At 46.3% G+C, this 17,216-nt stretch overlaps 1 protein-coding gene across 9 annotated transcripts in view; it reads right to left on the bottom strand.

Annotated features, from left to right (window-relative positions):
- Positions 1–17,216, bottom strand: part of LOC144509220 (ensconsin-like) — a 176,650-nt gene that overhangs the window by 31,079 nt on the left and 128,355 nt on the right. For 5 of the 9 annotated variants that reach the window (XM_078237726.1, XM_078237729.1, XM_078237731.1 and 2 more), the window contains exons 6-8: positions 7,206–7,328; positions 6,474–6,616; positions 3,549–3,715 (exon numbers count right to left, since the gene is read on the bottom strand). In XM_078237726.1, coding sequence (XP_078093852.1) covers positions 3,549–3,715; positions 6,474–6,616; positions 7,206–7,328 — 433 coding nt within the window. Of the gene's footprint in view, positions 1–3,548; positions 3,716–6,473; positions 6,617–7,205; positions 7,329–16,395; positions 16,507–17,216 lie in introns of all 9 variants that reach the window. The other 4 variants (XM_078237725.1, XM_078237728.1, XM_078237723.1 and 1 more) reach the window with 1 other exon arrangement.

Here is a 17,216-nt window from a genome sequence, read left to right as displayed (position 1 = left end):
TCCCTACCTCTAGGCCTATCTATAGCCCTCAATCCCATTAAATCCCATGTACTCATCCAGAAGTCTCTTAAAAGACCCCAACGAGTTTGCCTCCACCACCACCGACGTCAGCCGATTCCACTCACCCACCACCCTCTGAGTGAAAAACTTACCCCTGACATCTCCTCTGTACCTACCCCCCAGCACCTTAAACCTGTGTCCTCTCGTAGCAACCATTTCAGCCCTTGGAAATAGCCTCTGAGAGTCTACCCTATCCAGACCTCTCAACATCTTGTAAACCTCTATCAGGTCACCTCTCATCCTTCGTCTCTCCAGGGAGAAGAGACCAAGCTCCCTCAACCTATCCTCATAAGGCATGCCCCCCAATCCAGGCAACATCCTTGTAAATCTCCTCTGCACCCTTTCAATGGCTTCAACATCTTTCCTGTAATGAGGTGACCAGAACTGCGCGCAGTACTCCAAGTGGGGTCTAACCAGGGTCCTATAAAGCTGCAGCATTATCTCCCGACTCCTAAACTCAATCCCTCGATTAATGAAGGCTAGTACGCCGTACGCCTTCTTGACCGCATCCTCCACCTGCGAGGCCGATTTAAGAGTCCTATGGACCCGGACCCCAAAGTCCTTCTGATCCTCTACACTGCTAAGAGTGGTACCCTTCATATTATACTGCTGCTTCATCCCATTGGATCTGCCAAAATGGATCACTACACACTTATCCGGGTTGAAGTCCATCTGCCACTTCTCCGCCCAGTCTTGCATTCTATCTATGTCTCGCTGCAACTTCTGACATCCCTCCAAACTATCCACAACACCACCTATCTTGGTATCGTCAGCAAACTTACCAACCCATCCCTCCACTTCCTCATCCAGGTCATTTATGAAAATGACAAACAGCAAGGGTCCCAGAACAGATCCCTGGGGCACTCCACTGGTCACTGACCTCCATGCAGAGAAAGACCCCTCCACAGCCACTCTCTGCCTTCTGCAGGCAAGCCAGTTCTGGATCCACAAGGCAACAGCCCCTTGGATCCCATGCCCTCTCACTTTCTCAAGAAGTCTTGCATGGGGGACCTTATCGAACGCCTTGCTGAAGTCCATATAGACCACATCCACCGCTCTTCCTTCGTCAATGTGTTTGGTCACATTTTCAAAGAACTCAACCAGGCTCGTAAGGCACGACCTGCCCTTGACAAAGCCGTGCTGACTACTTTTGATCATACTAAACTTCTCTAGATGATCATAAATACTGTCTCTCAGGATCCTCTCCATCAACTTACCAACCACTGGGCTTTTGCTGAGTCAGACCTTTCCAGGATGCGTTGTCTCCTGGATTTCCGCTTTAACTTGGTTGTATATGTGTGTGCATCAGGCCCCAAATGCTCTTTTCACTGTGCATGCCCCAGATCCAGCACATCTTCTTAGTGATTCAGTGCTCTCACCCTGCACCCTTTCCCTTCCACAATACCAGCTTCAAATCTGATCATCTCTCATGAAAAATCATCGACTTGAAATGTTGGGCGAGATATCTCTGTGGCTTCCCGAGCCTCTCAGTCAGGCTGAAATGCTTGTCAGTTAGTTCCCGGAATGGCCAATCGATGACCAGAGGGTGGGCCCGCCCTCTAATTAAGGATGGCAGGTGGGCTTTCGAAGCTGGGTGAGCCAACCAGAGGCCTCCCAATTTGAAAGGAGTTGCAGACTAACGGAGGCACGCACTCTCCAACTTTTAAAAATCTCCACTTAAAAAATAGCCTTTACAGCCAGGCCATGAGACACTCTGAACCTGCCCAAAGCATTGCCCCCTACCCCTCCCCACCACCTGGCCTTAGTCTACCATTGGGAGGCAGCTAAACTGGGACCCCGCTGGCCATTAATTGTCCATGAACTACTTGGGTCAGCTAGCCAAGGTCATGTGCAGGAGACTGGCCCTGCCAAACTCCTGTCCTTCTGCCTCAGAAATGGTCTGGAGGTGGGATGGAATGAGGGAACTGGCACATAGTACTGTCGGCCTATCTTTAGTACTCACCTCCCCACCTGGACAGGGTGGGGCCTAAAAACAAGCCTCTGTTAATGTTGTTTCTCTCTCCACAGACACTGCCTGACATGCGCAGTACTCCCAGCCTTTTCTGTTCATATTTCAGACTTCTAATACCTTGCTTGTGTTCGGGCAAGCTAGTAACCCAGCACAAGTTACAGATGATCAAGAAAATGTACTTAACAAGGTGTAAAATACTCCCTGAATATTGGTTTCTGCCTGAAAAACACCAAGAGATTAACACTCTGCCACCGTCAACTTTAGAACTGACTATTGGAATAACAATTGGCTGGGATTTTCCACGCTGCCCGTGACAGGCACCAGCGCACGCATGAACGGAAAATTTGGGAGAGGCAGCCAAAAATCTATTGACTTTTGCCAGGACTGGAAAATCCATCCCAATTAAAATACGGGCAGCTTAAGTAGATGGTGAATCTTTGGTGACTTACCCATTACCTGAGTGGCAGAACTGGGGCCAGTTGCACCACTCTCTTATTACCCAGCACTCCCTGACCCCACACACCCAATGAGATCAGCTAACTCAGCACCAGGCCAGAGGTGGATCTGCTGCCTTCTTTTCCATAAGGCTCAATAACACAACTGAGCATTGGGAGATCCTTGAAAACCTGCAACTGTCTGACTGGCTGGAGTCAGAGATAAAAGGGCAGATGAAGGAGTGAGCTCACCTGGCACATTGCCCAATTCTGTATCAACCCACTTTACTTTTATCACCAATACATAGTTTGTTAAAAGCAAGCATGAGAGGTGGGAGAATGCCATGCCATCAATATCTTGTCTCTTTCACGCCCTGTATTCCAGATTTGAAGAATGAAAGAAGTTCTTTTTAGAATAGTTGGTTTGAACATTCTAGGGGGTGGGAGAGAGAGAACCATTACCCAATCTGATAATACAATGCCTGTGCGCATTAAACAGAAAATATGTAAATAAAATTAATCTGAGTATCTCAACTCATCCTGCGGAATCTCTGCAGTGAGCGCAATGCAGTATTTGTCTACAAAAAGGACACTGGGGAGAGAGATAATCAGGCCAGACTGGGATCTGCATACATAACCTGTTATAAATTGTATTAAAATGTAGAATAAAACAAAGGCAGAAGGAGTTACAGGCTGGAATCTAATTGAGGGGTTTGGGTGGTTTATATTAGAATAACAGATACCCGGGAGTGAATTACAGACTGGAATCTAATCGAGGGGTTCGGGGTGGTTTAAATATCGAATAACAGATACCCGGGAGTGAGTTACAAACTGGAATCTAATCGAGATGTTCGGGGTGGTTTATATATACTGTAACAGATACCCGAGAGGGAGTTGTGGGATGAAAACCAATCGAGGGGTTCAGGCCAGTTCATAGGCCAAAAGGACACTCTGATTTGATCTAAATGCAGTTTGCAATATAACAATTGGAGACATTGGAGTTTCCAGTACTAAGAGGGTGGGTCATCATTTGGAAGACTGTAATGTGCAGTGGGGGTTGGTATAGGGGTATTAGGGAGTACCTGGCTTCTCTTGCTACAGACTCTTTACTCCTCACAATGGGAAGGGACTGTCGCTTCCTCATCATTTTGTCAGACACGCTCCCAGAGTTCAACAGGGCATGTTTTTCCTTTGCATTCTCCCGTTCCTTGTCCTTTTTTTCCTTTTTCTCTTTCTTCTTGCTTTCACTCTGGTGACAGAATGGAAAGAGGGTTCAAAGTCCAAGACAAACCACAGGTAAAGCGGTGGAGATGAATTATTCCAGCACTCTAGAATTGTCTGTTGCAGCGAAGGCCAAGTGAATAGCAAAATAAAGACACAGTCTGGCAAAGGCCAATTGCCAAATGAGTGTCCACATTCACAAGACTGCTGCATGGGATGACAGGACAACAAGGAGACCATGAGAAACTGAAACTGCCTCTCTTTCAACCCCCAGACTCTCATTAAAGTGAAATATTTCCTCTTTCTTGATAAAGGGAACTGAGTTCCAAGTGGGCACAAGATTAGAACCAATGGTAAGCGAGGAGGATATACACCAGCACGGAATCCCCTCATTCAATCATGGGATGTGGGCATCGCTGACTGAGCCAGCATTTATTGCCCATTCCTAATTGCCCTTGAACTGAGTGCTGCTTTTTTAAGAGCCAATCACATTGTTGTGGGTCTGGAGTCACATGTAGGCCAGACCAGGACATTAGTGAACCAGATGGGTTTTTAATGACAATCGACTATTTTAAACTTGAGATTTTTACTGAATTCAAATTTCACCATCAGCTGTGAGAGATTCAAACCCAGGTTCCCAGAGCATTATCCTGGATCGCTGGACAGTGATAATACCACCATCTCCCCTAGTTGGCCTGAATGGTTTGTTTCTGTTCAATTTGCAAAATGAAGAACAGATGAAAGCAAGGGATATCGCAAGGGTTTCAACAACATGGTGGAGGGGCCTCTGCTGGTGAATAAAGTATGGACAAACTCATGCAAATTCTAACACTGGTTCCTTGAACAGATCTATCTTGCAGTTACTACAGCCAGTTTCACACCAATATTGAGTTACTGCTTGAGTGGAAACCCCTGACCACCATGGTTGCCAAGTCTGTTTGGGTGTATTCCTTCAGGTTTGTTATACAGCCTCCCACTGCATTGCCCAGACCCACAGCCTTCTTTCCCCACAACCAACAATGTTATAACAAATAAGTATAGATAGTGGGAAAAAAAAACACACTTTTTATTAATGCCCCCACCATTTGTCTCCTGTGTTGCTCCCAATGGTATCCTGAAGATTCATTTTCAATTCCTTGAAGACAAATCTGGAGGTTGGCAACCTTACCCTACCCTCTCTCACATTGAGAAGTTTCATCAGATCGCAAACTGAAGCTGTCTAAACAGGGAAGACACTAGAGTAAAAAATACAAAGGAACAATTTCCTCATCCAACACATGCAGACACATACGCATTCGCATGCACGCACGCACGCACACACTGAATTAAATTATCAATTAATCTGGTTTTAGACTAGGTTGAGGGGGAAGTTATGGCCAGGACACCGGGAAAGTTCTTTTCTGCTCTTAGACTAGTGCCATGGGATCTTTTCCATCCACCTTGAACAACCCGAATTGGAAGTCAAGAGCTCGGTCTAACAACTCATCCAGAAGATAGCACTCCCGACACTGCTGCTTTCCCTCAGTGCTGCAATGGAGAATTAGCTCCACTGTGCCAATGGAGTGAATCCACAAATTTCTAACTCAGAGGGATGATACCAGCAATGAGCCAAACTGGTGCTGTTATTTATTTTCTCCCAGCTCTTCTGCAAGTCCTGCCTTTTGCTACAGGCAGTTGCCTGGCAACCAGTGGCTACCTAGTACCTCGCTCGACATCAGTCCAAAGCTGTCCAGACCCTATGGCTGGACCAGCTCAACTCACTGGAGAACGATGAGGAGGAGGAAGCTATCATTCCCTGTTCTAACTTTGGAACATCAAGAGCAATTAACACAGTCCAAAATCACAGCCCTGTTGGAGTCAACTATCTCAGCATGGATTGGAAACCAGATCTAGGCTTTACATGACCTCTGCAGCCCAATATCAATATTCAAGAGATTATAAAATAATTTATTGTCATCCCAATGAGTTTGAGTCAATCCAGTGACTCCTCTCAGTGTACAGCCAGGAAAGTTGCAGGTTCAACCCTCCCATGCTCATTTGAACCAAGCTGAACCAGTTCGGCTACTGGCTTAGGGAGGGAAAAAATCAGCCAGCATTCATTGGTCCTTCTCCCAGTGAGCTTTGTGGAAAGCTGTTAGATGTCAGTGAGGACGGGTACAATTCCGAGTGCATGGTTAGCCAATTGCGGCTGCCCAAGTTTACAGTGCAGGAGTCCAAAGATGTGCGGGTTAGGTTGATTGGCCAGGTTAAAAATTGCCCCTTAGAGTCCTGGGATGCGTAGGTTAGAGGGATTAGTGGGTAAATATGTGGGGATAGGGCCTGGGTGGGATTGTGGTCGGTGCAGACTCGATGGGCCGAATGGCCTCCTTCTGCACTGTAGGGTTTCTATGATTTCTATGAGGATCTCACAAAGGGTAACTGTTTGGCTCATTCTGAAGGTTGCCTGTGCAACTCAATCCAACAAGAAGTCAACATTTCCAGAAGCAGAGAAAACAGTCAAGAGGAGAAAAAAAGACCAATAAATAATTAATTCCTCATCAACAGACAAAAGATTAAGAATGAATAATTTAGTTTGATTCACTGCCATAGAGATGAATAATGTGAGGGCCGTTCAGTTAGAGTAAGGCTGCGGATTGTGACCCAGGAAGATCTCATTCCTTGTTCTTCTGTCTCTCCCTCCTCGTTTCCTTTTCCTCATGTCTCTCTAAGGAAGATCTTGTTGACAGGCTCCTTGTGTAATGAGCTGTAAATCCTTTCTCCTTTCTACCGGTTACATGATTACTCACCAGTTTGGGATCAGTTTTGTGCCGTCCTGGGATATCAGGCGAACTGAGTGCAGCTCTCCATCGGTTAGAGCATCTGTGGAGCGGTTTGCCATTACTTGGGGTTACTGGGCTGGCTGAGGCTGAGCGAGGACAGAGAGGAACAACTGGCAGGTTCACAGAAACAGAAAGGGGGAGGGCGGCAGTTGGAGGGAGAGAAGGACAATGAAGAGGGAGAGGGGATAATCAGGGATTAAAACACAGGGGGAACGAGCAGGGAGAGATGTAAGGAACAGGGAACATGGAGGGAGAAACGTGACGAAGAGGGAGAGATGGAGGAACAGGGAATGAGGAGGGAGAGGTACCGGGGGAGGGAGGAGACAAAATAAAAGAGATAAGCACACACAAAAGAAAGGAGTATAAGAATGAGCAGCAGAGATAAAAGATAACAATAGAGATAGAGACAGAGAGAGAGAGGAGATATTGAGAATGGGTGTCGCAGATGGGAAAATAAAAGGGAGACAGCAAGAGATAAGAGAGGAACACAGTAAGATAGGAGAGATGGAGAGAGGTGAACAGTGAGGCAGAGGTCATGAGAAAGTCAGAGAGAAAGAGAGGAAAATGAGAGGAAATGAGTTGGCAATGGAAGGGAGAGAGAACAAAGATCAGATTCAATGTTATTTTCATATTTTAAATCAAGTCATTAACCAAGTTCACTCCCAGCTAGAAAGTGTGTGGTTCAATGTGAGAACAAACCTGCGTCACGTCCGTTACTTGTTAAAACAGCAACACTCCTGCTCCTGGCAAGGAAGGATAGAGTTGGGGTCATCAATCGATCCACAATACTGCTCTCCCATGCACTCAGCTGCAAACGGCGAGCTGCAGGAAAACAAAACCTTTTCACTGATCAGACAGCAGACACAGCACGCCAGGGGAACGGGGGGATGCTGTCCGGGAGTGTGGGTCACTCTCACAACACCCAACCCAGAGAACCAGGTCAGAGCACAGCCTGGGATGTTTGTGGGGGAAAAAAAAGTCAGTTAATGTCTGACAAACATTGCAATTGGCTGGGAAGGATTCAAACGATGGAATGCAATCTCAGCATTTATCGAGTCACAGAGTTTTAGAGCACAGTGGCTTCATGGCCCCGGCATTAAGTTAAAACCTTACAGCATGGAGAGGGGTCATTTGGCCCAATGCGCCTGTGTCAGATCTTGAAAAGAGCTATCCAATGGGTCCCATTCCCCTGTCACTCGCAATAGCCTTGTAAACATTTCCTTTTCAAGCATTTAATCAAATTCCCGTGAAAAATGATTACTCACATTGCTTCCAACATCATTTCAGACACCATATTCCAACTTTCTTCTCATCCTCCAATTGATCCTTTAACCATTGATCATAAATCTGTCCGCTCTGATTAATGACCCTCCTGATATGGAGATGCCGGCGTTGGACTGGGGTAAACACAGTAAGAAGTCTCACAACACCAGGTTAAAGTCCAACAGGTTTATTTGGCAGCAAAAGCCACTAGCTTTCAGAGCGCTGCTCCTTCGTCAGGTAAGTGGGAGTTCTGTTCACAAACAGGGCATATAAAGACACAAACTCAATTTACAAAATAATGATTGGAATGCGAGTCTTTACAGGTAATCAAGTCTCAAAGGTACAGACAATGTGAGTGGAGACAGCATTAAGCACAGGTTAAAGAGATGTGTATTGTCTCCAGGCAGGACAGTTAGTGAGATTTTGCAAGCCCAGGCAAGTCGTGGGGATTACAGATAGTGAGACATGAACCCAAGATCCCGGTTGAGGCAGTCCTCATTTGTGCGGAACTTGGCTATCAGGTCTCTGCTCAGCGACTCTGCGTTGTCGTGTGTCGTGAAGGCCGCCTTGGAGTATGCTTACCCAAAGATCAGAGGCTGAATGCCCATGACCGCTGAAGTGTTCCCCAACAGGAAGAGAACACTCTTGCCTGGTGATTGTTGAGCGGTGTTCATTCATCCGTTGTCGTAGCGTCTGCATGGTCTCCCCAATGTACCATGCCTCGGGACATCCTTTCCTGCAGCGTATCAGGTAGACAACGTTGGCTGAGTTGCAAGAGTATGTACCTTGTACCTAGTGGATGGTGTTCTCATGTGAGATGATGGCATCCGTGTCGATGATCCGGCACGTCTTGCAGAGGTTGCTGTGGCAGGATTGTGTGGTGTCGTGGTCACTGTTCTCCTGAAGGCTGGGTAGCAAACTACCATCATCTCACGTGAAAACACCATCCACCAGGTACACGGTACATACTCTTGTAACTCGGCCAACGTTGTCTACCTGATACGCTGCAGGAAAGGATGTCCCGAGGCATGGTACATTGGGGAGACCATGCAGACGCTACGACAATGGATGAATGAACACCGCTCGACAATCACCAGGCAGGAGCGTTCTCTTTCTGTTGGGGAACACTTCAGCGGTCACGGGCATTCAGCCTCTGATCTTCGGGTAAGCGTTCTCCAAGGTGGCCTTCACGACACACGACAACGCAGAATCGCTGAGCAGAGACTGATAGCCAAGTTCCGCACACATGAGGACTGCCTCAACCAGGATCTTGGGTTCATGTCACACTATCTGTAACCCCCACGACTTGCCTGGGCTTGCAAAATCTCACTAACTGTCCTGGCTGGAGACAATACACATCTCTTTAACCTGTGCTTGGCCCTCTCTCCACTCACATTGTCTGTACCTTTAAGACTTGATTACCTGTAAAGACTCGCATTTTGTAAATTGAGTTTGTGTCTTTATATGCCCTGTTTGTGAACAAACTCCCACTTACCTGACGAAGGGGCAGTGCTCCGAAAGCTGGTGGCTTTTGCTACCAAATAAACCTGTTGGACTTTAACCTGGTGTTGTGAGACTTCTTAATGATCCTCCTGCCAGGAGTTTCTCCTTACTTATTCGATCAAAACCACTTATAACTTTCAACTTCTCTGTTAAATTTCCTCTCCATCTTCAGTGATATAAAAAGAATTCCTGCTTTTCCAGACTCTGCAAGTGATCAGCTCAACCCCCTGCCCCTGATTAAGTTTCTACAATCTATTCAAATACTATAGGCTGAATCTTGTGAGGGTGACTGGGGTCTCGGCTGCTGGCTGGAGAGGCATTGAGAGCCCTGCTGTCACCTCTGTTCCATCTTGATCCACTCTTGCGCATGATGGGGTCAGGGACCCTGGCCGGGTGGGCAACTCCCTCCAGCCAAGCACGGTCAAACAGAGGCTGGCAGCTCCATTGAACAGCAGCGCCACTGGGGAGGTGCTGGCTGCTGCTGGTATGGCATCCCAGCCTGGAAGACAGGTGGAGAGGAGCTGCTGGGAGGCAGGGGATGGAACCTCAGCAGCAATGGCAAGGGAATGACAGGGTCCCCATCCACAACCTTCCCATCTGATTAAATGTCTCCACACCTGCCCCACCGCCACCAAAATCACCATGTGGGGAGAATACAAGCTTTGCCCTATTTGTATAGAAGTCTTTGAGAGCTGTGCGATGCTGTGACGTGTGAAGGACTCAACCCAGTAATGCAAACAGTTTCTGGATTCAATCCAGGGCCTAAGGGCTATTCTCTAGGCCCAGCAATGGTAGAACAATATGGATTGGCTTCAACTGATCTGAGCCAGTGAGAAGCCAATTAATAAAGAGGTCTGCTGCTTATTAGGATTAGGTTCAACTGGGATGTTCCCCATGGTTTGCTGACACTCAAGGTGATATATTAAGATTGGCCACTTGGACAGTTCTATCAGAGAACCAGGAGGTCAAGAGTCAGCACCATCTGAGAGCTGCGGAGCTACATCTAGCTCCAGCAAAGAGCCCCCAGGGCCAGGGAAACAACCAGATCCTTTAGATGGCCACAGCGGTATATATGAGGCCAGCACCATCATGTGGTCATGGAACCAGAGTTAGGGTAAACACTGCCACTGCACTGGTACATTATGGATCAGTTCTGTCAGAGGGCCGTTGAACCACGGCTAGACAGCCAGTACTTCCACTGGCCAGGGCCAGCTGTGACAGAAACCATCAGTGCCAAGGCTAATGCCAGCTTTGTCAATGGACCAAGGCAGAATGTACAGCTCCGTCAGGACTGTGTTTCCAGCAGTGATTTACACTGGATTATCAACTCAGGTGTGAGCTCAATCTACAGTTACCTTTGGAAGTCACTGACGTTTGAATACAGTATGAAATGTTGTAAAAAGACCAGAATCATTCCCAGCAATTGCGCCCTCTAGGAGGTGCAGTGTAACCAAACACCTGACAAAGAAAACATCTCATTGTGATCGAAAATAAAAGCAAAGAAGTACAGGAAGTTTCAAATAAAAACAGGAGGATCATATGGACTCAAAAGATTATTTTTGTTTCACTCCCTGGAGATGCAGTCAGGCCTGTTGACACTAACACTGGGATCCTGTCAGTGAGATACATCACTAACACTGGGATCCTGTCAGTGTGATTAATCACTAACACTGGGATCCTGTCAGTGAGATACATCACTAACACTGGGATCCCGTCAGTGTGATCAATCACTAACACTGGGATCCTGTCAGTGAGATACATCACTAACACTGGGATCCTGTCAGTGTGATCAATCACTAACACTGGGATCCTGTCAGTGTGATCAATCACTAACACTGGCATCCTGTCAGTGTGATCAATCACTAACACTGGGATCCTGTCAGTGGGATCTATCACTAACACTGGGATCCTGTCAGTGTGATCAATCACTAACACTGGGATCCTGTCAGTGTGATCTATCACTAACACTGGCATCCTGTCAGTGGGATCTATCACTAACACTGGGATCTTGTCAGTGTGATCAATCACTAACACTGGGATCCTGTCAGTGAGATACATCACTAACACTGGGATCCTGTCAGTGCGATCAATCACTAACACTGGGATCCTGTCAGTGTGATTAATCACTAACACTGGGATCCTGTCAGTGAGATACATCACTAACACTGGGATCCCGTCAGTGTGATCAATCACTAACACTGGGATCCTGTCAGTGAGATACATCACTAACACTGGGATCCTGTCAGTGTGATCAATCACTAACACTGGGATCCTGTCAGTGTGATCAATCACTAACACTGGCATCCTGTCAGTGTGATCAATCACTAACACTGGGATCCTGTCAGTGGGATCAATCACTAACACTGGCATCCTGTCAGTGTGATCAATCACTAACACTGGGATCCTGTCAGTGTGATCAATCACTAACACTGGGATCCTGTCAGTGTGATCTATCACTAACACTGGGATCTTGTCAGTGTGATCAATCACTAACACTGGGATCCTGTCAGTGAGATACATCACTAACACTGGGATCCTGTCAGTGTGATCTATCACTAACACTGGCATCCTGTCAGTGGGATCTATCACTAACACTGGGATCTTGTCAGTGTGATCAATCACTAACACTGGGATCCTGTCAGTGAGATACATCACTAACACTGGGATCCTGTCAGTGCGATCAATCACTAACACTGGGATCCTGTCAGTGCGATCAATCACTAACACTGGGATCCTGTCAGTGTGATCAATAACTAACACTGGGATACAGGAATCTTGTCAGTGGGATCAATTGCTAACACTGGGATCCTATCAGTGTGATTAATCACTCACACTGGGATCCTGTCAGTGTGATCAATCACTAACACTGGGATCCTGTCAGTGAGATACATCACTAACACTGGGATCCTGTCAGTGTGATTAATCACTAACACTGGGATCCTGTCAGTGAGATACATCACTAACACTGGGATCCCGTCAGTGTGATCAATCACTAACACTGGGATCCTGTCAGTGAGATACATCACTAACACTGGGATCCTGTCAGTGTGATCAATCACTAACACTGGGATCCTGTCAGTGTGATCAATCACTAACACTGGCATCCTGTCAGTGTGATCAATCACTAACACTGGGATCCTGTCAGTGGGATCTATCACTAACACTGGGATCCTGTCAGTGTGATCAATCACTAACACTGGGATCCTGTCAGTGTGATCTATCACTAACACTGGCATCCTGTCAGTGGGATCTATCACTAACACTGGGATCTTGTCAGTGTGATCAATCACTAACACTGGGATCCTGTCAGTGAGGTACATCACTAACACTGGGATCCTGTCAGTGCGATCAATCACTAACACTGGGATCCTGTCAGTGTGATTAATCACTAACACTGGGATCCTGTCAGTGAGATACATCACTAACACTGGGATCCTGTCAGTGCGATCAATCACTAACACTGGGATCCTGTCAGTGCGATCAATCACTAACACTGGGATCCTGTCAGTGTGATCAATAACTAACACTGGGATACAGGAATCTTGTCAGTGGGATCAATTGCTAACACTGGGATCCTATCAGTGTGATTAATCACTCACACTGGGATCCTGTCAGTGTGATCAATCACTAACACTGGGATCCTGTCAGTGTGATCAATCACTAACACTGGGATCCTGTCAGTTTGAGCAATCACTAACACTGGGATCCTGTCAGTGTGATCAATCACTAACACTGGGATCCTGTCAGTGCGATCAATCACTAACACTGGGATCCTGTCAGTGTGATACATCACTAACACTGGGATCCTGTCAGTGTGATCAATCATGAGCACTGGAATCCTGTCAGTGTGATCAATCACTAACACTGGGATCCTTTCAGTGAGATACATCACTAACACTGGGATCCTGTCAGTGCGATCAATCACTAACACTGGGATCCTGTCAGTGTGATCTATCACTACCACTGGGTTCATATCAGTGTGATCAATTACTAACATTGGGATCCTGTCAGTGCGATCAATCCCTAACACTAGGGTACAGGAATCTTGTCAGCAGGATCTATTGCTAACACTGAGATCCTGTCAGTGTGATCTATCACGAACACTGGGATCCTGTCAGTGCGATCAATCACTAACACTGGGATCCTGTCAGTGAGATACATCACTAATACTGGGATCCTGTCAGTGTGATCAATCACTAACACTGGGATCCTGTCAGTGTGATCAATCACTAACACGAGGATACAGGAATCTTGTCAGCAGGATCTATTGCTAACACTGGGATCCTGTCAGTGTGATTAATCACTAACACTGGGATCCTGTCATCGTGATCAGTCACTAACACTGGGATCCTGTCAGTGTGATCAATCCTAACATTGGGATCCTGTCAGTGTGATCAATCCCTAACACTAGGATATAGGAATCCTGTCAGCAGGATCTATTGCTAACACTGACATCCTGTCAGTGTTATCCATTGCTAACACTGGGATCCTGTCAGTGTGATCAATCACTAACACTGGGATTCCATCAGTTCAATCAATCCCTCACACTAGGATACAGGAATCCTTTCAGCAGGATCTATTGCTAACACTGGGATCCTGTCAGTGTTATCCATTGCTAACACTGGGATCCTATCAATGTGATCCATTGCTAACACTGGGATCCTATCAGTATGATCCATTGCTAACACTGGGATCCTATCAGTGTGATCCATTACTAACACTGGGGTCCTGTCAGTGTGATCTGTCACTAACACTAGGATACAGGAATCTTGTCAGTGGGATCTTTTGCTAACACTGGGATCTTGTCAGTGTGATCCATTACTAACACTGGGATCAGAGTCATAGAGGTTTACAGCATGGAAACAGGCCCTTCGGCCCAACTTGTCTTTGCCGCCCCTTTTTTTAAACAACTAAGCTAGTCCCAATTGCCTGCTCTTGGCCCATATCCCTCAAGAGCCATCTTACCCATGCAACTGTCTAAACACTTTTTAAAAGACAAAATTGTACCCGCCTCTGGGTACTACTACCTCTGGCAGCTTTTTTCAGACACTCATGAACCTGTGTGCGAAAACAATTGCCCCTCTGGACCCTTTTGTATCTCTCCACTTTTATCTTAAACCTATGCCCTCTAGTTGTAGAGTTCCCTACCTTTGGGAAAAGATATTCTCTATCTTGAGGGGGCTGATCTGTGCCCCTCATTATTTTATAGACCTCTATAAGATCACCCCTAAGCCTTCTAGGCTCCAGAGAAAAAATTCCCAGTCTATCCAGCCTCTCCTTATAAATCAAACCATCAAGTCCTGGTAGATCCTGTCAGTGTGATCCATTGCGAACACTGAGATAATGTCAGTGTGATCCATTGCTAACACTGAGATAATGTCAGTGTGGTCCATTGCTAACACTGGGATCCTGTCAATGTGATCCATTGCTAACACTAGGATCCTGTCAGTGTAATCCATTGCTAACACTGAGATCCTGTCAGTGTTCACGAACACTGGGATCCTGTCAGTGTGATCTACCACTAATATTAGGATACAGGAATTTTGCCAGTGAGATCTATTGCTAACACTGGGAACATGTCAGTATGATCCATCGCTGACACTGGGATCCAGTCAATCCACCACTAACACTGTAATCCGATCAGCGTGATCTATCACAATTATCAACACTGCTTTGTACTGAAATTCCCATTTACCCAGGTTTTATGACAATCCATTTGAGATTGAAGTCCACACTGTTTCCCCCATGACCTGAAAAGGATCTGATTTTTGGATCTTGCTGTGCCCATATTTTTCTCCCAGCATGGAGACCAAGCAGATTCAGATTGCACTAGGAAGCAGTGGAGCTGGTTCAGACTGGGTGTCAGCAAGTGAACAATGCAGAACCATTTTGAAAAAAGTCCTCTTCCATTTCCACATAAACTGCTTTGCTTTCATACAAGAAAAGCAAGTTCTCATTACATATTATCATAATCCCAACATGGCACTGCCTGGCACACAGCGTGCTCCATTTCAGCCTAGCATTCCCCAACCACCACCCCCACCCACAGCAAAACATTCAACACGGATCACTTAAACAACTGAAGCATATAAGAATTTGAGGGGCTTTGACAGAGTGCATGCTGGGAGGATGGTTCCCCTTGTTGGGGAGTCTAGAAACAGGGCAAATTTTTTAAAATAAGGAGTTTTCCATTTAAGATGACAATGAGGAGGAACTTTTTCTCTCAAAGTATGGAATTCTCTTCCCAGAAAGCAGTTGACTGGGTCATTGAATATATTCAAGGCTGAGTTAGAAAGATCTATAACAGTCATCCAGGGCAGACAGGAAAGTGAAGTTTAGACCACACTCCAATCAGCCATACCTTATTGGAAGACAGAGCAGGCTTGAAGTACCAAATGGCCTCCTTCTGCTCCTATTTCTTATGATCTCATTAAATCATTGGCAGAAAAGGAAAAGGTTGATCTGGTGATAGGACCACTCTACCGCTCTGCTGCAGCACCAGCTCCTAACCATACCCAGCACTACCATCACCAGGACAAGCTCTTAAATCCAAAGGTGGGCCCAGCACCAGTTCCCGTTGTTCAGTGACAAAAAGGCACGCACAACATCTACAGTGCCACCTCTGCATCCCCCTGCCTAGTCCCCCCATCAATGTGAGTCTCTGCTGTGGGCTGAACACTATTACACTTGAAACCAGCAGTGAGCCACAAGTGTTTCTGACTCGAGTACACAAAGGAGCAGCACTGAGCCACTACAAGCAGAGGGAGACACAGGGCTGTTAATTTTCATCAGACTGCCACGTAAGGACAGTAATCAAAGTCGGCTGTGGATCTGAATAGCAGCACGAGATCCTGGCAAACACACTCAGAATAACATTCCTTAAAGGGGGCAATGTCGGTTTATAACATTCTTCGGTCAGCCAGGTGCTGTAAAACACCAAAGACCACACAACACTGCCCCTTCAAATTGCAACACCCTGTATATTACTGTTAGTATTATTTTTGTAGTCGGGAGTTTCAACGACTGTCCCAAATCCGAATAGTCGGAAAGTTAACAGCCCTGGAGAAGGTGTCTTTGGAGTCTAACGGGGGAGGGGAAAAGGGGACAATGAAAGATTCCATACTTCTGCTGGGGGAATTCCAGAGTGTGGCTGAGGACTTGGAGAGTCTCTTGTTTAAGATGGAATCCACATGTTTGGGCAGATTGACAGCCGAGATAGAGCACCCCTCTGACCCTGGAAGAGAATGGAGAGACAGACAGAAGAGAGAGACAGAGAAATAAATACCATTGAGTCTTCCTCCAATGAGCATCTCGGGGACAGACATCCTCTGGTGCTGGGTGGGGAGGGTGGGGGGGTGGTGGATGATGGGAGTAGGAGGAGGGGCAATACGGAAGGTGAAATGGAAGGAATTGAAGATGGTGCCATTCATTTAAAGATATATCTACAACTGCAGAACAAGGCCCATATGGCCCATCAAACTTACCCCTTCCTCAAAATGTTTCAATCTCCTGAGAACACAACTTGTGAAAAAAGCTCCCGATAATCTCAATCAAATCAGACATAATTCTCAAACATTTCCTCTTGAGATTGCCACTGTCACCCTCTGGAGACAATATTCTACAACCTAACCATTACCCCATGATTCCTGTTTTGTCCCTTGATCCCCAATCATTGCCAACAACTTGGCACCTAACCAGATATTTGTGGGATTTCGCAGGAATCAATTGAAAGAAGCAACTGCTTTCTCCAGACCAGCCAACAGTCCATGTATCCTATCAGTGCTTCTTTACTGCTGTTGGCTCGGCTGACAGGCTGGGACTACCATCTCTTTTATTGCCAACATTTTCTACAATACTCTAAACATTCTCCAATATATCAACGTCCTTCTGACTGTAGGATGCCTAAATAACACTCCTGACTTGTGAAAACTGGCATAGCAACCG

This window comes from Mustelus asterias, chromosome 21, assembly GCF_964213995.1.
Source record: "Mustelus asterias chromosome 21, sMusAst1.hap1.1, whole genome shotgun sequence".
Lineage (NCBI taxonomy): Eukaryota > Metazoa > Chordata > Chondrichthyes > Carcharhiniformes > Triakidae > Mustelus > Mustelus asterias.
This window is presented reverse-complemented; position numbering and strand designations above follow the sequence as displayed.